Source organism: Bombus huntii, chromosome 13 (genome assembly GCF_024542735.1).
Source record: "Bombus huntii isolate Logan2020A chromosome 13, iyBomHunt1.1, whole genome shotgun sequence".
Classification (NCBI taxonomy): domain Eukaryota; kingdom Metazoa; phylum Arthropoda; class Insecta; order Hymenoptera; family Apidae; genus Bombus; species Bombus huntii.
In genome coordinates, this window is record NC_066250.1 from 6,539,997 (window position 1) to 6,563,926 (window position 23,930).

At 35.1% G+C, this 23,930-nt stretch overlaps 2 protein-coding genes across 11 annotated transcripts in view; one reads left to right on the forward strand and one right to left on the reverse strand.

The window, feature by feature from the left end:
- Positions 1-214: 214 nt before the first annotated feature.
- LOC126872566 (uncharacterized) lies at positions 215-2,429 on the forward strand. Its single transcript, XM_050632668.1, has one exon. The coding sequence runs from the start codon at positions 567-569 to the stop codon at positions 1,479-1,481; it is 915 nt and encodes a 304-aa protein (XP_050488625.1). The 5' UTR covers positions 215-566; the 3' UTR covers positions 1,482-2,429.
- A 56-nt stretch (positions 2,430-2,485) lies between these two features.
- LOC126872563 (piezo-type mechanosensitive ion channel component) overlaps positions 2,486-23,930 on the reverse strand; it is a 29,042-nt gene continuing 7,597 nt past the window's right edge. Inside the window, exons 3-37 of one of the 10 annotated variants that reach the window (XM_050632663.1) lie at positions 21,540-21,755; positions 21,210-21,442; positions 20,255-20,686; positions 18,656-18,703; positions 18,131-18,242; positions 17,800-17,909; positions 17,450-17,716; positions 17,047-17,373; positions 16,581-16,873; positions 16,357-16,493; positions 16,141-16,283; positions 15,879-16,055; positions 15,141-15,657; positions 14,969-15,064; positions 14,381-14,823; positions 13,844-14,249; positions 11,974-12,036; positions 11,420-11,565; positions 10,659-10,835; positions 9,018-9,314; positions 8,853-8,929; positions 8,403-8,477; positions 7,453-7,729; positions 7,202-7,365; positions 6,977-7,126; positions 6,413-6,574; positions 6,179-6,326; positions 5,883-6,097; positions 5,640-5,798; positions 5,422-5,548; positions 4,946-5,352; positions 4,491-4,786; positions 4,146-4,395; positions 3,751-3,978; positions 2,486-3,667 (exon numbers count right to left, since the gene is read on the reverse strand). In XM_050632663.1, coding sequence (XP_050488620.1) covers positions 3,553-3,667; positions 3,751-3,978; positions 4,146-4,395; positions 4,491-4,786; positions 4,946-5,352; positions 5,422-5,548; positions 5,640-5,798; positions 5,883-6,097; positions 6,179-6,326; positions 6,413-6,574; positions 6,977-7,126; positions 7,202-7,365; positions 7,453-7,729; positions 8,403-8,477; positions 8,853-8,929; positions 9,018-9,314; positions 10,659-10,835; positions 11,420-11,565; positions 11,974-12,036; positions 13,844-14,249; positions 14,381-14,823; positions 14,969-15,064; positions 15,141-15,657; positions 15,879-16,055; positions 16,141-16,283; positions 16,357-16,493; positions 16,581-16,873; positions 17,047-17,373; positions 17,450-17,716; positions 17,800-17,909; positions 18,131-18,242; positions 18,656-18,703; positions 20,255-20,686; positions 21,210-21,442; positions 21,540-21,755 — 7,490 coding nt within the window. In that variant the 3' untranslated portion in view covers positions 2,486-3,552. Of the gene's footprint in view, positions 3,668-3,750; positions 3,979-4,145; positions 4,396-4,490; positions 4,787-4,945; positions 5,353-5,421; positions 5,549-5,639; positions 5,799-5,882; positions 6,098-6,178; positions 6,327-6,412; positions 6,575-6,976; positions 7,127-7,201; positions 7,366-7,452; positions 7,730-8,402; positions 8,478-8,852; positions 8,930-9,017; positions 9,315-10,658; positions 10,836-11,419; positions 11,566-11,973; positions 12,037-13,843; positions 14,250-14,380; positions 14,824-14,968; positions 15,065-15,140; positions 15,658-15,878; positions 16,056-16,140; positions 16,284-16,356; positions 16,494-16,580; positions 16,874-17,046; positions 17,374-17,449; positions 17,717-17,799; positions 17,910-18,130; positions 18,243-18,655; positions 18,704-19,226; positions 19,380-20,254; positions 20,687-21,209; positions 21,443-21,539; positions 21,756-23,930 lie in introns of all 10 variants that reach the window. The other 9 variants (XM_050632660.1, XM_050632659.1, XM_050632658.1 and 6 more) reach the window with 9 other exon arrangements.

Here is a 23,930-nt window from a genome sequence, read left to right on the forward strand (position 1 = left end):
AAATTTTGAATTAAGCATATTTTGCACTTATATATGGAATTAGATTTAAGAAGAATATTCAAGAATTTCTCTTAATCTAACTATTATCCAAAATTGAATAAGAAATAATGAAATGGCTACTATCTGCACTAAGCATATAATTCGAGCTACTTGAAACTATTAACGTTTATGCAGATGGCGTTTGAGAATATTAACGTATCAGCTGACTGTACCAATACACGTTAATTTGAATTGCCTTTGTGTTCTGTAATACGATCGAAGGTTAATATAGAACTGTTACTATTTTTAAGTCTGAATGCAACATGTTACAAATAATGATGACATTGTAAATAAACTTGTACGCTTCTTCCAATTAAATGGTGCAAAATCATATCGAAGTCTTCGACCTTTTGTGATACATTTCGTGATATTTTCTCATGCTTGCTATGATTGAGAACTCCAAGAAAATTTTTTTGTAATTAATGAATTTGAGGGATTAATCTAAAATAGTTCCTAACACTGTTATATTTGTATATACACAAAAGTATTACTTTATTTGTTGTTGAAGTAAAAGAAACTACAGAAGTATGAATGATTCTTTCCTAGAAGACTTAGAATTATTGTCTAATGATGTTAAAACTGTAAATGCTTATCCAGTGGATCGGCATGTAACAACAAGGAATGCAACATCCTCTCCTTTGCAGCATACACTGCAAGGCAAAGGAGAAAATCTACATATTACAAAGCAATGTACTACTAGAGAACCAAATATGAAAGATTTAAAAAAGTTGCCTGACCAAGACACAAGAAAACAACAAATGAAAGTAAGAATATCTGAAAAGAAAGAGAAGTCTGTTGAAAGTAAGTTGAAACCAATTGAAAATAAGGTAAAAAGCGATGGAAAAGAACAAGTAGTTAAAGATGATACTAAAGTAAAGATTAAGGAATCAAAAGCAAAAATTTCTGAAAGCAAAGTGATTATGAAGGATAAAACGCGACGTTCAGGAAATTATAAGGAAAATACTCAGGCTGCAGATGTATCTGTTAAGGAAAACAACAGACCATCTGATTCCTCAAAAGATGGAACTTCCCAGGTAGAAGTTGCAAAAGACAAAACAAAAGCCTATGATCTTAGAAAAGTAGAATCCAAAGAAACTGATCCTGTTGCATTGCTTAATGCCATCAAGGACATTGTGAGTATATCCACAAAACAGGAGAGCACAAAGATTTTGAGAGCTATGCAAGAGCTGCACTTTAATTCTCAAGCAAATCTTATTAAACACCTACTGTGCCAAACAGATGACATAATCAATGAAATGCATCCTAGCAAAGATTCCAACAGAGTAAAAAGCCTAATTGAACAGAATGAAAGATTACAAGAGGATATTGTTATTTTACAAAGAAGAAACGAGGAGCTACAGAAGAAATTAAAGGAATTTGAATTTCTGAAACAGGAAAATATTGCACTCAAATTAAAATGCAAGGAATTATGTAAACAATAGCAAAAGTGTACAGTATTCTAATACTAAGTACTTAGAATATGTTGATAATGAGGTATCCATTCCATGCTGCTGTTGAACTTTGATGATTACCAGCTGTTGTTACAATGTGTGAACATATAAAGTGACTAATTTTAAAAAATAAGCGAAAGTAAAAAATATAAAACATACCAAGCTTTAGAAAAGGTATTCCGCAAGTTCAATAACAAACGTGCATATACGATCGATAATGCCGGTAATCGTTGATTATAAATGATGATTCATAATAATCTACGTATTCTTTTATAGTTATCTCTTTCAGTCCAATCTCCTTGTCAGTTCATTTAACTTATCTAAGGAAAGATATGCAGTAAAATTGATGGATTTTCCCACAATTTTTCTCACATTTTCCTTATAGATAAACGTGTCTGCTCGATCAGACACTTTTATAATGTAAACTAGAATATTAAATAAAATTGTACTATTGTGTATATTTCGTAAAATGATCATAGTTGATATAATGATTATATTTACGTGTGATGAAAGTAGGTGGAAATTCCGCACTTATTTTTATAAATACTTTACAATTTTCCTTTTAATACCAATGGCTGCTAATTATCAGAGTATAAGATTCTGTAAATGTTTTAGCTACACACACACCAACGCGCGCGCGATGTTTTCCATATTGTTGCGTGTGTAAAGCCATGACACGTGCGTTGAAATTACGAGACCACACATTTTCTAATGTTTTTACTAATATTTTTTTTAATTCGTAACAAAGTTTAAAGCTAACAATGTGTTATCTAGTTGAAAGAGTCTGAGTCCCATTTACTACATACGCGTCGTAATATGTGTGATTTATTCCGCGTTGATTTGAAGTTGATATATTTATTGAACTAAAAAGAAAAAGAAAAAAAACATGATAGATCTTTGTCTGTAAGAAAATGCCTAATAAACTACTTTATAATTGAATTTGTGTGATTTCTTAATTTTTAGAGTAGAAATTCAAGAAATAAAATCATAGCATATTCGTTTGAAACAATTTACATATATTCGAAGATTCTTTTAAAAGGCATATTAAGGCGACATGATACAATGTTTCAATAAGGATGCATGTTGTACAATGCATATTTACAAGCAATGATAATTATTATGGAGTCAAGATCTTCGGTTAAATATGTGTAATGTATAAAACGCGTTCGAGGTTTTGGCAAAATCACCAGATAATTTTATTCAGTAATATCTGAATGAATCGACGATTAGAAAAACGTATAAAAAGGAACGAAAGATCTTGCTATCGGCAGTTTTGAAGATATTAATTTTTTAAGAAGGGGTTTACATTCTTACCTATGAAAATGCAATTTTAAATGCGGCTATTTCGGTTTATGCATAAATTCTAATAAATTAGAGATAAAAGCATATGTATCGTATATGGTACAACAAATTTATCTTTAGACGCTTAATTCTATAAAGCACTTATCTCAAAATCATGTTACTGACAACATCTCACGATCACAATATCCTTCATACCTTTGATTATGATCAAGCGAGTTCTTTATCGATAAATATTTAAATAAAAATTAGTATAACGTTACTTAAAAACACGATTCGGAAATAAATAATTCTACTGCATAATGTATCCTCGGACTTCTTTAAATTTCTCAGGTCTTCTCGTTAACTTTCCCTATTATGATTAATATCATTTTCTTTTTCGCTTTGCGTTATTTCCGTAGATATATGTACATCTTTATAGGAACGATCTCTTCGTTAATCAGTTTCCTAACAACAAACATAACTGTACTAAATTCCTGAGTTTTTTTAATTTTTTTAACCATTCGCATTCTTTATGTCACGTCTTGATAAGTGCGCCAACTATTGTCTTCATTACGCAAGATTACCGGTAATATATTTCGAAAAAATCCTTTCTTTAACAAATTCCGTTTCGCATAATTAATAAAATCTTAAAGTCTTTGATCCAACAAAAGTTAACTCTAGTCTAGTTTTATCATTAATTCTAGCCGTTTTGACAATTTCACAATATTCTCACTAATATTGTTTAGGTTTGGAGTTTATCCTCAGAAACGTTCGATAAAATTTATTCTCTGCGAGAAACATCTCGAGATTCCCCTCTTGGCGCCACAACATCCTCATCTACATCATCTTGATCTTCATTGTCAGTTCTCTCCCCTTCTTCGGGTGGCCTTGTCCATCTGAAAAAATGCGATTTAGTTGTCACGCTAGATTCTTTAAATCTAATATGATACTTATGATGGTGATGTAATGCAACAGCAACCTGATCAACGTCTCCGGTGATCTGTAGAGGAATATTAATTTGGCGAACAAGTCTTCCTCGAGACACAATTCTCCACTTTCACGGACCAAATAAATATCTAAGCATAATCTTAGTATTCTATCGACGTAGGGTAAGTCATCGAACATAATCTTTGGCGCCATGTCACTGACTATTTTCCTCATCATTTGACTTATGACTATCACCGCGGTAGTGTACAAACCTAAGATTCTGTAAACATATATGAGAAAAAATAAATTCTTATAAATAAAAAAAAAGAAAATTCACACTGACGAAAACTGTTCGTGAAGAGAATTAGTATTGTATCCATACTGGATCTCACGAATAACAGTGTAGACCTAGCATAATGATAGCATTAGATAATTTCAAAAACGTACCCAAATCCACTGATAAAGCTCAACCCCTCGGGGAACGTTTTATCATTGAACAAGAACATCATGATGTACTTGCAGTCATTTAAGGGCACTCTCTTTAATAGCTGATCGTATAAAGTATCATTGCAAACTTCTTTAACGATCCACCATTTCTGACGAGCGCAACAATCTGCGTCGGTAGATAAATGAAGACTAACATCCCTGTACAGATGATTCTCATCCTCTTCCTCTACATTGTCATCAAGCCATTTCGCTGCAGATTATGGAGATTAATTTCACACATAAGTTCAATGACATTACGTTCTATCTTCATTTCATAGATATCTTTCTCTGTCATATGACACTTACGCATTCGCATTAATTGTGGAACGACGTCAGTGGTTCGACCAGTCACTTTCAAAAACTTGGGAAACGCATATTGCAACGTGATAGTACCATTATGCACGGTTGAATCATTGCTAGAGAGCATATTAGCTAATGTTCTTCTCACAGGATTAAATTCATTGTTTTCATACGGTGGCAATTTTATATCTCTCACTTGTGTCGTTATCCCACTGGCATCTTTCGCGTCCGTTTTTCGAGACACTGTCCACTCTACGTGTATGACCACGGTTGTGCTATTATCTTCTAGTTCTGTTATCAGTCTGTTATAAAATGATTATATAAAGTTACAGATGTCAACAAGTATATAAAAAGTGATTCTTTTATTTCCTTTTCAAACTCAGAACATTTTTTAGTAATATAAAAATTGGAGTTGATACGAATTCAGGAACGTAGTAGGATTAAAATAACTTTAATCGTACCTATCTAAGTCTGGCGGAGATATACTCCATAATTTTCGAGAGAACCCACTCAATCTCACGGCAGCGACATCAGAATGTATATAGTTCTCCAGGAAAGTGACCGCAGGTCTATCTCTCGCGTACAAATTCGAAAATCTCGTGAAATCAGTTTCGTCGTATTCGATGATAGAGCTACTTTGCGCTGACATAGAGTAAATTGGTTCATAAGGACCAATTCTAATTTTCATTGAAACATCGTAGGGTAGATTAGAGACACCAACTGTGCCACCAAGTGCGAATAAGAGCAAGGGGAACCATATTAATCCAATCATGAAGAAGAGAGCACCACCACCGACTAAGTACTTGCTCATTTGTTGCTTCTTTACACCTCGTGGCTGAGGGAAATCCGTTTCTACGCCTCGCATACACTACAATTCACACATATATTTATTAGTAATTTATATACAAATGTATGTAAAATATGTAGAGCGATATACCTTGATTTGATAAATATTGGCGAAAATATCTTCCATTTTGAACCAATCCATTATCGTCATGGAAGTGTCCGTCCAGATCCAGTCCATTACTGCCCTTAATTCGAATAAGAATGGGACTAACATGAATCTGTGGAAAATTTACACATCAGTTATTAATAATATTAACATTTTAAATTATTATATTAGTTTTAATTTCGATAGATAGAATATATTCTAACACTTTGAATAAGACATAGTTGACAATGCTGTATTTCTTGCAGAGGAAGTTGCCAAGTATTCGTGTCGGATAGCCTTGTCTTAATTGATAAGCCGCTAACAAGAGGTAGAAGCACTTGACCATGTACCAAATTTGCGGTGGAAGCCTCTCATTGAATTGTCTGTGATTATATTTGACAATTTAAATTAAGAAAACGTTAAATATTCGAATTGAAACTTCTCTATGATGAAAAAATCCATCGTACCGTTCGGTAACGCTTGGCAATATGAAAAACATCCAAATGTGAACGCCAAATATAAGAAAGTAATGGAAAATTAGTTTGCCTACGATTGATTTTTTTAAGAACAAGGCTCTATCGATAACTATCAATGCAAACTGTAGCAGTAACATCAGTAGGAACGGCATCGGAACTCGATTTTCTTGTAAATAGGCTGTAACACCACCGTCACCTTGTTGTGTCTAAAAATTGACAAAAATTATTGTTAGAAATTATCTTGAAGGTACATGACATTACTTGTTAGAAAATATAGGGATGCTTACCCCAAATGCAGAAAATCCAAAAATGAGTAGCAAGAAATTAAAGAAATCACACAGGAACATATATGCATATACGTTCGTCTTTTCTTTGCTAACTGGACTAAGAATTTTTTGGAAGAAATCTTTCATTGGTTCTTTGTATTTATTTACGCTGGAAACAAATCATCGTGTTTAAATCAATTTTAAGAGACTACCTCATATAACATCGTATTAAAATAGCTACATATATAGGCTTACGTCATATTCATGGCTTTATTGAACTCTTCGTTCGTGGGACTGATTTCTTCTCCTTGAACGGCCACTAATTTTTCATATTCATTTGTGGTTTGCGCATTTTCACCCTCCCCTGCTGCGCGAAGATTCAAAGTTGCTCCTTTAGGTGTTCTTACGGTACTACTGCTGTAAATAGTAGAATATTAATATTAGCAATTTTACAGGGTGGTTGGTAACTGGTGGTACAAGCGGAAAGGGGGTGATTCTACGCGAAAAAAGAAGTTGAAAATATAGAATAAAAATTTTTTTTTTTAATTTTTCCATCGAGACAACGATCTACAGTGAGATCCGTTATAACGAGACGCGATAAAGTGCACGCGTACCGAGCGAAAATTCAAAGTCGATTTTCTCGAAAACAAAGCCTCAAACGAAAAATTTTTATTCTATATTTTCGACTTGTTTTTTCGCGTAGAATCACCCCCTTTCCGCTTGTACTACCAGTTACCAACCACCCTGTATATTAATTATACATTATACAATAATATTAGAAACGTATATAAATCAATGAAAATTAAGAAATTGACATACCCTTCTTCTTCTTGTAGCGATGCAGATTCTCCTTGACCTCTATTTTCTGGCGGTGGAGGCTTGGCCGGAACTACAGTTAAAGTGGAAGGAATAATTTTTCTTGGTTTTAGGGATGGGGACGTCCATTGCCCCAATGATTTCAGCATAAATCTAAAAATAGGATTTTTGTTTAATTTTTAAACAAAAAAGAAAAAATATTCTTATGAAATGTATGCTTCGATTTACCTATGAAAGAACACCATGAGAAGCAACAATAGATCCCACAAAGCATAATTATGTTTGCGTTCAACCCCCATAATTCTAGGAGTAAATAGAGGATTATTCGGTGCAGCATCTCGATTCCAGGGCAATACTTCTAATTGGAAAATGCATTTTACTATCACAATTGCCTAAAAAAATTTACCTTTAATGAGCTAAGAAACTTTTTGTTTTTTCTAAAAAAATTATTAATCTGTCCGAAGAATTTTATATTTTACCTCGGTGTACGCGATCAACGTTATCCAAAATGTTTTCGAGGGTCGTGGAATGGTTAACGAACCCCAGCAGAATACCATGAGAGGCAAAGGCGTGGAAAGGACGGATGCATTTTTAATCTGATGAAGGAACACCATGAAGTAACAAAGTAGACACGAATGTGCCAGGATTCCAAACCAAATAGATGCCAATAATTGGATTATCGGTGGTTGATCGACTTCAGACAGTGCACCACCTTCGTCATCGTGTTGGACAGGTGAGATTTCGGAGAATAGTGAGCTGTATAAATAACAGTTTTCATTAATAGCATTAAGAAATTCCACCATATGATCTAACATAAATACGCAGAAGGAAGTTTTTTTTCTTCTGCAAAACATTGATACGAAAAGCACACCGAAAGCTCGAACACCTGTAAAATAGAACTGAATGAAAGTTGATAGGTACATCTTTTTCTGTAAATGTAAATATTTATACAATTACGATATTCATGTCTACAGAATAATGTTTAAAGGGACCAGAAAAAATTATAATGTACATGCTGCTTGCAAAGATCAACGTGCAAAAGGTGCGTTTAACAACGAAGTGAAAGAACATTTATCGATTTTACAAAGTAGTCTCGATACCTGGAGGAGGATATGTCCAATCCTCGCTCCAAACTCGGTGCCAAAATTCGGATATGAGGGACCATCAACGAGCTGCTTTTCCTAGCAAAAATAACACTCCTCTCTGTCTACGTTTACTTCAAATTATTTCTTTACATTAACATAAATGCGGATAGGAGATTCGGGAATTTCAATTTAATTTGATTTAAACTGCCAGAGACCTCTATTTCCAAGGGAAATACAAAATATTTAATTTAATCTAATTGAATTAAATTGAATTGTATTTTATTTAATGAAGATATACTTTAGACAATGTCTACGAAAAATAAGCATTTTCTACAGAATCTTACCTTTCTTCCTGCGGTCGTGGTTGGGTAGGTCCCTCGCCAGCATCGTAAGATTCCTCGGCATTTCCATTACTCGATCTGTCAGAGCGAGCACATTTACTACTCTAGCTTCTACTATAAGGACTGGCCTAATAGCAAGGGTAAATATAGACTACTTCTTTTCGAAAGGACTTTGAATAATTCTAAGAAGGAGAAGCAAGTACTTGGGACAAGCACAATACTACTAAAGCTCTAAAGTGTCGACGTGGGATACCACCAAAGGATTTACTACCTAAAACGAACTAAATCTTTAAAGACATTCTCAATCTCTTCAAAATCGCGGTTCTGGTTATTCTACGATACTGTATCTGTACAGTTAAGCGTTTACGAGCAGATAATGTAGGAAGCCAAAGAGGTAAGAACGTTTTTTTAGTTACAATCAGTTACAATAGTTATCTATGATGAAAATCTTACCCTTGTTTCATCAGAGGAATTGGCTGCCATATTTGAGTGATTCCCAATCGCATTCCCATCCGGAAATCTGGTTTTGTCTATAAATTAAACGATGCCAAGAAAAAGAATCTCCAACATTATCGATCCAATTTCTGTTGCAAATTTTTTACTCGTTCCATCACGTACCTTTAATACTTTCTTTTCTTTCGTTAAAACCTTGCGAATGTATCTATAGTCACGCGAAAATCTGTTCAAGTATTTGGTCATCGACGTCAGGGTGCTATTAATCATCACTATAATGAATTTGAAGTACGTAGCAATTGATACTTTTTGCTCATCCTCCTGTGTCTCCTCCTTTTCATCTGGTTTATCTTCTCCATATTCGTCGTCTGTTGGCACTGGTGTTTTATCACGTTCTGCCGCGGCCGCATCTTTTTCACCGGTTTCCGTATCCGCCGACGCGAGACTTGTTTTGTCAGCGGCCTAATTTAAATAACAAATTATCGTTTGTGTTATTAGTTTGGTTTATTATTTCTGGCAGTTTCTGGTACGTGGAATTTGAAGACAATTACACCATAAGTTTATCGACAGCGGTAGTTATTTAGTAACTGTGTTTGACCCTCTAAGGGCCAACGTTGTATTAACATTTCATTTGCAATTCTTTTAGTCAAATTACATTTCCCAATTCCGTTTTTTTTTTCATACGATATTTATAAAACGGAGGTTTGTCATTATTTATTTTTCCATGTAAATTCTACAATGTCGTGAAGTTTAATGAAATTGAGATATTTATGGTATTATGATGAGCTTTAAGTAAACCGTTTGAAATTATAATAAATAATTTTTATTAAATTAATTAATGGACTATTCTAGATAAAAAAAATTTAATGGGTCGTTGGTGGCGTTTTGTCTGAATCAAATTCTGCGTATGCAATTAATCGATATCAAAAATTATTGTTATGGTATTAAAAGCGTGAGATTACGGTGCTACGCTGTAAACATAATGAAAACAAATTAAGCTAAGTATCGAGCGGCAGATATGTACCAACGACGAGGAGCCTCCTGCGACTACAACATTTAAAAGGAATGACATAAAAAACAAAAGAAAAAAAAAGGTGAATCGACGTGAGTGGAACGTCACCGCTTCCGTCACATGTGTTTCATTTTTTCTTTTATTACAAAGCTGTAAGATGCGAAAAGAAAGGAAGAATTAACGTCGAAGCACTGTAATAACTAGCGAATATATGTATAAATGTTGTAAAATTCATTAGTACCACTATCATTCGTGGTTTGCTGTATGTGGCTATGTGTGATTCTGTCTAGTGTATGTACTTGTTAAAAATTGTTAAAAGTGTGAGTTTTGCACAGTTGGCTATTAATAAATTTCCAACACACTTCAATAGGTGATACGAACGTGTTTGAGTCCGATGTAACAAAGAAATTAATGAATAAATATGACGAGAAACAAAAGGATAAGAGAAAGACGGACAGAAGTAAACGATATAAAAATATAATAAAAGATACAACGAAAGCTGAGAATTATTTGCAGATAATATCAAAGATGACACTGGTAATCGACAATTTATTAGAGTACAATTATATAACGATATTATTACAGGAATGAAAGAAAGAAAACTAGGAGAAGAATTAGATAGAAAGGCTAAAATGACGTTAAGATTGAAGAGAGCGTATATATAGAATTTGAAAAGGACAAAAAGAGAAACAAAAGAAAAATAAACAATAAGAATGAAGGAGGAAAAATGGTGGGCAGGTAAGAGAAAAAGAGAGCCTGTAGCAGTGACATGCAGCCTTTTAAGGGGGTCTCACATCGGTGGCCACTGCAGTGTCGGTCTCGGAACGTGCACTGAGATACGACATAGATGATTTCTTCCTTGTTAAAGGCACACTCCGACGACGTAGTCTCAGCGCGTCCTTTTCAGTCCCTCCGTACATGGCGACGTGTGTCGCGATCTCAATGTCTGTCTTAATCAGCGTGTTCATCAGCTGCAAGGGGACCACACTTTTGAATCATTTCTTTCCATGCGTTACCAATTGCCTTTTGTTTGCGTTGTACTTGTTGTCTGCTGTCTGATGACTCCTCGACGGGCCAAGGATTAGAGAACATTCGTGAAAAATGGGTGTGGGGGTGATCATTGCAAAAGGGTTGAAAGGGGGTTTGGGCCAGTGGTAGATCGATAGAATAATGCGAGGACTTTACGCACACACGGAGATCAAGTCAACCTTTGGCCATGATCCCATGATCCATCTGATAGATTCGTTGAGGAACGAACTGTGAATTCGATTGAAAGTTAACTCAGTTAACCGAACAATGACTAGGTTAACAAAGTTAACTGAAGCACGAAATCAAATTGAAAACTATGATGTGAAATTAAAAACTGAATCGGCCTTTTCGATGATAAAAATATGCTGGGTCGTTTCGCGGAATTTCTCAGTGGATCAAGCGTTCTTCGATTAGTCAAACTTTTGCTTCAAATCGAAAGTTCATAGCAGACAAACCAGAGATTCGTAACCCTCCAAAACGTATCGTTCAAAATTTTCATTCGCAATTTAGGAAGCAGCTAACATACCTCGGAAATGGTCATTCTTCTGCCGCGTTTTTCAACTTCGTGACGTTTCTCCGCTTCTTGTTTTTCGGATTCAGTGTCCGGAATCAGATCGGTCACGTCGTCGTCGTCCAGGTCGTCGAACATGTAGTAATCGCCTGATCTGACAGCTGATCAAACAAAACGAATTTTTCTTAAACACTGATAGAAGAACCAACCATTGTCACTTACACTATACTGTGCTAAAGCCATGCACGATATTTCACTTAACTTAAGAGTTGTGCTTTCGGACGATGTTACTCTATGAGGCTCAGACTAACATTTTAGAAAACAGTATAACATCTATTAAAGTTAGAAAAAGTATTAGTACAATCACACAGGACACCCGCCACCATCTTTGGTTCGCTATACATATTAGAATTTCGTGATACACAGAAACAAATTACGTATATGTACAGCGAGGGGTTCTGTAAAAGCAGAAGGATAGTTAGTCAGGATGTGGACACGTCAGTTGGTAGGACAAAGTCTAGATAAGCTGCGGAAAGAGAAAAAAAAAATGAAAGATAATTTTCATTTACCCTGTCTGTTGGTCTTTGGGGCGCGAACTCTGTACAACGGCCGTGTTCCTGGATAGAGAGTATCTAATACAAAGAAAAGACACAAAAAGGTATAGATAAAAAACTGAAAACGATGAGAAAGTCGTCGGCACAGGCTAGAGATCTATCTTACAACAATATACATGTATATTACATGTCGATTACGCTCGAGTTCTGGAGTCCTTGGTCAGCAGGATCAACAGGATGCAGAACGATCTGTCAAGAAATCAAATGGATTTTTGGATCTGAATTAATACTTCTCCCTATAAGAGAGGTAAAATTAATTACGAAAGTGATGAATGAGGAGAACGTGATGTTCGAATGTCAAAGCAGGGTTGATGCCGAAGGAACATATACGAGACGATCTAATCATCGATATTAGTTATACGAATATAGTATGTTCAACTATGTACATTCAATCAGATCCAAACATAATACGACATCTAATGAAGACCAAAGAAAGTTCTCTTAAAACAACAAAAGAAACGGAAATGAAAATGTCCCAACGACGACATCAATCAAATATCTACACATTTAAAAAATCAATACCGAAACAAGATCTACTGAGAAACCAAGAAAACTTCGGTCATTCTAATTTTTACATTTCGACACGACAATGCTCGGCACAAAAATCAAAAGACTCAAAACGGAAGGTACCCTAAAAATCCCCTAGAACCATCAATAGTAACGAAACGAAAGAAAGATCAGTGCTTCATAGATGATCTAGAGGTGCTGTCGCGGAAGCATATGTACAGGACATCGTAGCAGATCGACGACGGTGATCTTGTTCCCGTTGTGTCGTTACATGTGTGATGAGATAGCGGGGAGCGAGATGTGCTCGAGACGATGGACTGTCTTGGTGTTTGTAATCCATTCATCCATGGTGGTCCGATGAAGCTGGACTGTCGACGATGTCGGATCGACGAGGTCAACGATCGATCCCGTGGTCCTCTGTCGTATGGCGGCGGCGAGAACACTGGAAACGTCTCGTCGGGCGATGGACCACGTGGATTCAACTCGCTACTCGGTGGAGAACCGAAGGAAATACGGGTCGGTTCGAGGTAACCCTCGAGGCTCACTGTCATCACAGCGGAATTTGGTGTAGGCGCCTGCAAGAGAGACGCAGCTCGCGGTGTCAACGGGGCTGGCTCATCCTCGTCCTCGTCGATCGGTGTCTGATAACCCTGAGGAGGGGTGTGACCGCACGAGCTTACGCTGGAAGACCTTGCCAGAGGCGCTGCCCCTTCTTTTTCGCGTGCATCAAATATAGAGAATCAAATATAGAGACATTAGCCTGCGAATAGTCTCTAAGTTTACCTACGTTGAGATTTAAGTTTAAGCTATTATTTGTTAATTACTGTAGAGTACACGTAGGTTGGTAGAGTAGAAGAAGCCTTCGTTGAAGTTTAGATTTAGACTGTTTCTTGTTAAATATTATGATATGCACCTGCATAGATCGATAAGGTAGTAGAATTCTACGTTGAGATTTAGATTTATGCTACTTTCTACTAAATACTGTGGAATACACGATATACGTTGGAAGGATGAAAGAACTAGACATTTTGGTCTAGTTTTTAGCTACTTTTCGTTAATTTTATAGAATACATGTGGATTGGTAAGATGGAAGAACTACAGGTTGCTGTTAGTAGGGAACAAAGAAACCCCGAGTTGAGATATAGGTTCAGGTTACCAGGTAAAGGTACATGAAAGTATAACATTGAGGATTTAGGAACAGAAAGGTAAGGATGAGGAACAGAAAGTTAGTCTGATATTGGAAAATTATTTATCGACGACGTCGTTTCGTCCTGTCAACCTGACCATTTTATACTTTAAACGTTGAAATAATTCTTACCAACTGCGTGTATCTGCGGTTCCCTGTAACTAGGTCCTTGTATTTTTCTCTGGTTAGCTTTGATTTTATCCATTTTAAACTTCAACTTCTGCAACACGTTCTTCTCAACGTTTTCTTGAATTTCGATGCGCTTCTGGTGCAGTTCTTCTAATAACTCCGCCCCTCTAGACGCTAGGATACTCATAGCTTTCGTTTCATCTACTATATGGAAGAAGTAATAACTCTTGAACAGTCGTTTCTGGAGTAACAGGAAACCAAAGCATAGACCATCCCAGACCATGCCGATATCTTCTTGTGGCACCTCGCAATCCAATTTTTCAAGAACTATGTCGCTCACTGAACTTCGGAATTTTCTTAGACAAGTTATACCGAATAGCTGAATCAGTGGACATGCTAACACTTGCAGCTAAAATTCAATATTTTATTCGTTAGAGTTATGATTAATGTTAATAAGGAAGACAAAAGCTTCATATTCTTCTTGTATTATATATTTTACACGTCAGGTCGATGATTTTAGTGGTAAATGTTTCAAATTACCTGTTCTATCAGCACGCAACCTACACCCTGAAGCAAAGCCTTGGAAAATATGACGACCACATTGTAACCGATTAGAAGGTTCCACCATTTCAAGATGGTTTTCACTGGTCTCAAGTAAAAGTCACTTCCTTGCCAGAGGAACACGAATGCACCAATTAAATAACCCAACGAGAAGAGATTGGTCCTTTCTGTTCCAGCCAGGAACATGATCGACAAAGTGACCCACATGAGACTTATTAATACGCCTCGTTTAATTATGTCTAACCAACAGTGGATATGTGACACGTAATCTTTCACAGGATTGACGAAATTTGGTTTCTCCATATTTTCGTAGACGGAATAATTATGACCAGCTGGAAATTCTCTGTTAGTCGCTGTGCTTCTTTCTTCGATTTGAAAGACGAGACTTTGTCTGACGACCATCATTAGCAGAATAAAATCACCTGAATTAAAATAAAAAAAGATCAAAGTTTGATATTTTATATTAATTTTATATCTGAAATAAATTTCTGCTTAGGTTCTATTTCTTTGTGCTGATAAAAATATGGATCTTAATACTTATACATAATATTCTATTATGAGTCTTACACATTAATTTTCTAGCGTTTGGTGGAAAGTCAGGATCAGGTAAATACATCCACTCTTGCAAACCCCTCAAAGTTTTGGATTCACTCCATGGATACTCTGAAAGTTAAGAAAAATCAATTTATTCTCTATTTTTGAATTACTTCAAATATTAATATTATAAATATTTAACAACCTATACAAAACCAAGATGGTGGAGCCACGACGAAAGAATACTGAATAGGTAGTAAAATTATACCAAAGAACTTGAAGAAAGGCCAAATTCTGGATATTGCTTTTCTTCTCAGAGAGAAGAATAGTAAAAGCCAAATGCTATAAAGGACAGAATAGAAATCCAATCTGGTTCCAATGAGTGCCACTATTCCTATCAAACAGAATTCAACGCCAAACTTATAGAATCCATAATTGAAAAGGAATTTCAAGCACTGTGGTACTCCTTTGTCAGCGTCTTCTCTGGTGATAGAAGGGAACATAACTTGAGGAGTATCCAAAGGTTCGCTATGTGCTTTTCTATAGAAACACTGTCGAATTCTGATGATTTTTCTGAGAGTAGTCACCACTAAGATTCCTATGTAACCCTTCAATAATTCTGCCAAGTGTCCTGGCTCTCCTTTTTTTATTCCAAACCACTCTGCGATATTATACATCGTGTTATTGCTGCCATACTGAGTTTGATTTTCAGATGGAAATTTCTACAAATGGCAAATGAGAAGATTTATTTGAAAAATCGTATCAATAAAAAAACATGTGATGACTAAGATATTAATTTTTTAATTATTCAATTATCAAAATTCTAATCGATATCAATTATTATTTTATTACACACTGAATAAAAATAAAATTATTTTTTAGGTGAGTATGAAATACTTAGGCGATCGAATAGTTCTTTGATTGATTGTATATTTATATTTACCGTGCAATTAATATTCCAGTTATTGTGATCGATATACTGGATTTGATATAGCATCTTCACGACCATCAGAATGGCAATTATCGCGGCGATCGTGTTGGCAGTACATATTTGAACATTTCTTCGAGAATTGATCATGATAACTAGTATCAAGACGAATACGAAATTAATAGCACAGACCTGAAATTTATTATTTAGGTAAATGACAAATTGAACACCAGTTCTTAATTACTTTAATTACTTTAATTAATTCATTTAAACTCACATCGTTGACACAGAAAATCATCACAGAAACGAAAATGATCTTTTGCATGTGAATTTCAAGGAAGAGCCAAGTATAATTATAAAAATTTAAGAATTGCTGTATTACTTTATGAAATAACTGTAGCCGCTCCAGTTTCGACATTTCTGAAAATGAAATATATCTGTTAGATTAATTTTGATTCGAAAATTCGCAAAATCAGTATACATGGTATCATACCTTTTAACTGTTTTAAGGAGTATATATGTTCTTTCTCTTCTTCAACAAGGAAAACTTCTCCCGGTGAAGATGGTGGCATGGTTAAAATCGGTGAATGGCCAAGACTCGATCGTTCGACTCGAGGACTCTCTTCAGTTCTATAATTTTTAATTATTTATTTCTCCCAATTGTTATACTTATATTATTATACCATGTGCTACATATTATATTAGTTATATGCTAACCCGAATTTCTCGATATCGGTCACTTCCAAGAAATCTGTATGGAAATAATGAATCTGGAGGACAGTGATAATTACGAAGAACGTTGGCGTCAGTAACCTAACAAATAGATCCTTGGTCTCATATATTTCTAAACCAATGTCCTTCTGCAAGTCCTCATCAATATGGAGATAGTTCCAATATTCCGGGAAATTATGAAATTGGTAAGTGTACACGAGAATCAGCATGATTACGGAGTAACCAATGACTGTAATCCAGAATGTATACATCATCTTCCTCCATACTGTCCATGATATCTATAACATAAAAAGAATCAAAATATCATTATATTTTTAAAAACCATTAAGAAGTACGTCAAGAAATTATATCGATAAGGTTTTACAAAAAATTTAATTAATAAAATTATATTGAACTGAGTTTAGGTACAAGAAATTTCATTAATAAAGTTTCACTGAAAAGGTTTGAGTACCTGGAAAGTGATGATTAAAACTAAGAACAGGGACATATAAATGATCCTGAAGACGGTCATACGTTCGCCGGTGATTCCAGAGATGAATAGCATAATAGCCACTACAGCGATCCAAAATTTGGTTAATAATTTTTTCAAAAGTATGCCAACATCTTTCATGAACTTGCTTTTGATTTCCGGCGCTTCGTGATTCATCGCCGCGGTAGCTGTCGACACAGAGACATGTAACGGCGCTACCATGTCTCTCAACGCTGAAGAACGTCTTTGTCTGGTTCTTTCAGCGGTATATTGTCTCATAGTTATCCAGAACATAGATATGAACAGACACTGTAAAGAAGTAAAAAATGTTATGGATAGCAAAATATATCTTACGTTAGTTTGTAAGTGAACAAATTATTTTTACTTTGACGACTAAATGCCATCGGCTAAGTTGTTCAGATTTGCTGAAACCAATCTCTGACACACTTATCCCGTTTATCTTCGTTGGCAGCTCTTCTTCTGTCAGATCCATGCTATAAATGTATTGAACGAGAAGCAAAAGCATTGCATAGGTAACGATAAACGGCGAGCATTTCATCATGGAAGCGCGTTTATTAGGCACCATCCAGAGAATCAAGGCCCATAATAACAGCGCAAACGTTGTCCAACTGTGATACATTATACTCCAAGTCTAACGATTAAAAGAATCGTATGAAATGATTGAAATTTTAGAAAAAGAAATTTGATCAAATTCGTTGGTTTATTGGGTCTTACCATCATTATGATATTCGTAGCAAGATAGGATGAATTGATTATCAATTGGAAGATGGAATATACAGCCATAATGATATGTTCGATGATTCCGGATTGCTCGTCTGGAGTAGCTAAGAAGCTTTTAATTAATTAATGTGTTCTGATCTTTATACATTATTAATAGACAACGTATATTTATGCAAATTTATATTCTTATATTTATCCATTATATTTTATTATTAATGTATAATATATATAACACAATTTGAAATCATAATATATATACATATCTCTGAATCTTCTACAAATGCATAAAAACAAACCTGCAATTAAACCATGCATTTAAACAAACCTTCACTGAGACTTTGCATCTGAATGTTGTCATCCTGATGACCATCCTGGACAATGACACTTCCGGTCGAATCTTGCAGTAGCCCCGTTCTCCCGGATCCAAATCGCATCAACTATCAGTAAAAATTAACAATACTATTCTCTATATATTAAAAAAACTCCTAAATGTTCCTACACAGCATTCTCTCTATTTCTTGTATAATTTTAATTTCTATTCTAACTTACTAAATAATCTATGTTAATAAATGTATAATATATGTTTCGTAGAGTAAAATTTTGTTTGTCAAGCGTACACATGCATGCTACGTATAAGTGAAATAAATTTACCTTCACCACAATAGCTACAATAAGAATCCATAAAATGCGTCGATTATTTGAATAAAAACAAAAAAAGGAAAATATAAAAAATTGTGCGCAAGTATGTGAAATCAAATTGACCAGAAAAATAAGAGTGATCGTGATGATATAAGTAAACAAAAGTAATTGCTGTGATAATCAAACGTGCAAACTTAATTATTATACGTACGGGTGTGCGCTCGTCGACAGGTAGGGACGACGAATTAATGATCGGCTTCTAAAACAATGGCAAACTAAACATAGCGGCATCCAAACGGAAAAGGAATTTGCTCAGCGTTAAAGAACAACCGCAAATCTGGAAGGCGACAGCAAATAAAAACACGGCAGTCGTTTGAAGGGAGACGGGCAGTCAATTCAACAAAAATACATTAACACAAAATTATATACCGCCTACTTGAAAGATTCTCATCACCTTCGTCAATCAAAGAGAGGAAAAACAAAAAAAAAATGAAAATTATTAATTTCATTCCATGAATACTATATTTCATAATGATACGAACATTCTCTTTTGTCATAACAAGTTAGTGATAGAACAAAATAATACTTACACTGGCAAGTACATATATATGTACATGTGTGACTGGCATATATGTATGTAAATAAAATGTAAATAAAATGTGAGTAAAATATGAAATAAAATCGATGATAAACTGTACAGTCGAATTTGATTAAAAAATCTAAAAACAGGCAAGAATCGAAGCAGAAAAGAACATTCGACTCATGCAGGATGAGATCCTTACGCGAGCCTTTCGTCGCGCTGATTGCCATCTCTGAGATGGAGTTCTTCTCCTGATGGAAACGTGCCTGGACAATGGAGTGTCCAGATTCTCCAGCTTTCCGCTCAAACGTTTCACTTTCTTTGCCTGGAACGCCTCGTTAGTAAAAGCAACGTTCTTCAAAGAAAGACATGTGTGTTACAGAGAGAGAGACACACTTGTGAGTATCAAGAATTAGTGGAAATAGAGTCGTAGAAGCTTAGATCGTGTTATTTCGCCGACATCGAGGTTAATCGTTCTCCTTAACCGCATGAAAATTAATTGAGTCAGTAACAGGCACATTGCACGCATCGTGCATCATTAACATGATTCATGCTTAATTTCTTAATTATATTTTATATCCATCACTTTCGGATACCCAAGTATCCAAGACATGGTATTCAACAATATTCTCAGTTGGATCTTCTAGTTGATTTCCTTGACCCAGTTAATTACAATTTCAATCGATAAAAGGCTACTTTCGTTTAATTACTTGATAATCTTCGCGTTTAAGCTTTCATTAGTCTCCGTTAAATTTCACATCTGGTTTAATGGTACAGTACAATCTTGATTATCCAAATTAATCAGTCTGTATATAGTTTCTATTTTTCTTTTCTAATCTCTCTCACAAGGTACTACTGAACTTCTGATTAATCGGTGTTCCGATAATCGATCGTTTCGTTGGCCCATTCATACAGTATACTATCTTTTCTCAATTAAAATGCTATCTATTATTATTAATAATCGATAACGAAAATTTTCTGACGTCCTAAAATATATTTAATCTTGAAGCTGTTAAATATTGACTTTTTGAATTACTAAAAATTAATAAGACATGCCCATAGTATCTCAAATCGCCTATCAGACAATTATCCATGTAGATAGATTAATCAGCGTTCTGATAATCGAGATTCCACTATATTTCTAATGTTCCAAATATCTCTTTCGTGTTTATTACTGACTGTACGTGTTCTTCATTAGCGAAATAGGAATGTACTAACAAATAAACTCACCGGCTTTTTGCTCAAGAACTGTGACTGCAACGCCAGAACGTAATAAAGCCAAAATAGCCTTAAGAAGTAGCCATAAATTAACCAATCGGCATCGGTCGTGTACTCCACGTCTCTTGGGTCAGTGCAATTCGTTTGGTAAACTGGAGACAATGCGAAATAACGCTGCCAGGTGCTATTTACGGGTATTAGCTCCTGAGGCACTTGATTCTGGTAGCTGAGCAAGGCCAGGATGTGAAGGATCACAACGACCATCACAATCCTGCATAATATAGCAAAGCCCTTTCGGAGCTCTTTGTTACATGCCCACCAAGTTGCGGCTCCCAGGAAGACAAGGAAATAGAAACCACCTTCAACTGATGGTTTCAGGGCTGCTGTGATGCACAATGACGCTAAAACTACGTAGGTCCCGATTCGTCCTAGGAAGTTGATGATCTAAACATGGAAAGTGACATTAGCTCGAGGTTCCGTTTTAATAATTCAGCGATGGAATTATCAAGCCAAGTGTAAAATTAGTATCAAAGGCGTGAAAATGAAAAGTGCTGGTCAAAAATTTGGGATTACTACATGTTCTATGGATACCTTAGAATATTAAGGAAAAGTAGTTTAGGATTGTGCTAACATAGAAAATTCTTTGGTAACAAAATCTTCTAATCTCGAATTAATAATAGAATTAGCAAGTGATTCAAAAAGTGATTCCAAAATTTTTTTGGAACTCTATATAAAATGGTATATAATGCAGAAGTCACGAGAAATTTCTTAAAATGCACCGATGTACATACTTGTGTCCATAAAATTTCTCTGGAAAATTTTTTAATGTAAGACTACGAATTAGCTGATCTAATATTAATTGATTACCTTGTACATTGATAATTCATGAAATATTGACAAATTTTATGTTATAAAATCGAATGAAGTTGATTTATTTGAGAAATATGTTTGTTTCATCGAATAATACCTTGGCGGTGCTGTCAGCGCTTTTCTTCGCAGCCTCGGCGTTTCGATGTAACGATGCATCATCTTCCTCGTCGGTAACGTTCTTTCGTGATAGAAACCGACATATGAGATACACCATTATACTAGTGGGTAAGACGATTAACTCTGGCGTCAACCAGAAGAAGATCTCCCAGGCAGAAGCGCTATCTAGTCTTACAAAACCTATGTGCCTGAAGATCATTTCCATCGATTCGCCTAGAAATAGTTTAACAAAAGATTTTCTCAATCCAAACTATAATCAAGTCCGAATAGATATAGTTCAAACTTCTTTTTATTGGACATAGTTACGTACAATTGTGAAGGAAGTGACCATAAGCGGGTAGAGCTAATAGAACTATGTGAAAAGTGAGTTGGCTGACTGTTGTGAGAAAAGACAGGCCGATGCAAGTTTTTAAATAGTGCCCTGTGTGGCCAGCCATTGTTTTCGCGTCTGGTACCGGCACATGGGGCGAGTATAGCACCAGAGCCAAGTAAACCAGAGACAATCCTACAGGTCGCCATATTATACCTGTTTAATTCAAGAATTGCAAATTTTAATAATATTATTCTATTTTAATATTTTATTTATTATCAGTTTAATAATATACATAGTACGAATATTTGTGCGTTTATGCGAAATTAAAAAATGCAAAAATACAATATACTCGGTGGCGAGCATGTGACTATATTCCCAACTTAATATTAATATACCGTGGAATGAAATATTCATAGACTGTAATAGATATTCAAAGAATGTATGGCATTAACTATGCAACAAAGATAGTATAACCTTCATAGTAAACACTAATTTCGATTAAATTTAGAAATACCTATTTGTATATTATACTCTCGCAACTGTACATAATATGCAAAAATATATTAAAATGTTTAGAGTAAAGTTTTTGCCATGACATTCAGTACATAGATGCCAAATTTTTAAATTATATTTAGAAAGATACGAACAACCGTGACATACTTGTAAAGTACAATGTAAATGATATTGTACGATACACTCATACCGCGACATTTTTCCGACTGATATTCGTCACGCGTAGAAATGCAGTTCATTTCGTTTGTACGAGAAGAAATGAAATGGGGTAAAAGAAAGGTCAATTTCAACCTGGGGACTTCAAAGATGAAATTCTACGAATGACATTTTACACCCCCTGTATCATACGATGAATTCTACCAATTTGCATGCACGAATAAGATAGCCATCGCTCTAAACGATATTTCAAAACTTATTATGCATGGATCATGGTTCGTAAAAGAGGGCAAACATATGTACGGGTAATTAAATCGGATTGGATTGGTACTGTCGGAACGTTAATTACATTCGCTTCGTTAGGAAGCGTGAAAAGCAATTAATTTCTTCGTGAGCGTCTTGAAAGAAGCAGCTTGTGATTCTCGAAAACCTGGTCGGTTTATTTGAAGAAAATTTCTCGGGGAGATAATCCTCGAAACTCATTCCAATTTGCTCCAATTCACGTACCGGCTTTATGAAAGCACTTTCTATTCATAAAGTACATTCTGCTTACTATTTTCTCTTCGTCGTATGCGCAAACAAAAAGTTTGACCAGCTGCCAAGTAAACTCGAGTATACACCATTCTCTCTATTTCAATATTGTTGTACTATAATTTTTAAGGATTTGCATCTTCGATTCGTTCATTCGAAAATACCGCGTTCTTCTTAAGGATCGAAAAGATTGAAATAAGAGATAAGAAATTAATAGCGAACGATTACGAAGAATTGTCAGAATTATACAACGTTCCTATTTCCCCGTGCAAGAGTATCGTAGCATGCATGTGTTTTTTTCTTTTTTTTTTTCAACAGAACATCGTTAATAATAGAAACCACAGACAACTAATTATTCTAACCAACTTGTGAAAGATGATAATTCTAGCGATAACATCGTTACACTCAGCGTCGTAATTTCTCAGTTGTTTTTTTGCCGCCTGATTGAGGCCAGAAGATCAAAGTAGCCTCTTGAAATTATATTTACGATAAAAAGGTTTCACTCAAGTGCATTAGAATTGCCTTTCATCTATGAAGCTTTCTGCTATGACGAAAGTTTATTTGGGAATCCTTTTTCCTCGATTGAAGAAAATTGATAATACGGTTCACGTGGTTATTGAACGAAATTGTCCTTCTAATTATAACTCGAGACTAAAAACGTGTTCCGTTTTCTCTGTCACTCTGGCATTCTAAGAAGCTTTCTCAAATGATACGGTATATAAGCGCCGGTTGTATTTCCGTCCATCGTCGAAAACACTCGTTTTTCATTTTATCGGACGTGAGAACGACAAGTTGCGTCATTCGTATTCTTATAGCGTTCATTTCAACGTTCTTAGTCGGCGTAATTTGTTGTTGTCCCGAAATTATTGACAATCATAAAGAATCAATTGGCGTTATGCGAGGGATATTTTTATTTATTTAGAAAGAATTGGAATTCATCAACATTATATACGGCATACTGTTACGTACCATGGAACGATCTAGCATATGTGGCAATGTGGCATGTTGATAACATTCTGATAATTAATGATGCTATTAAGCTGGCCACAGTAATAGAACGGTCAACATGCGAACTCTTCCATACATGCGAACGGATGTATCCGTCAATAAATTTATATTACATTTTCTAATAAAGTAAATTAAACTTACTAATAAATGATTGAAAGAATAATTAATTGTGCAACATTA

Excerpts from the sequence above, each read along its gene's own strand:
- LOC126872566 (XM_050632668.1), top strand. The coding sequence starts at position 567 with ATGAATGATTCTTTCCTAGAAGACTTAGAATTATTGTCTAATGATGTT.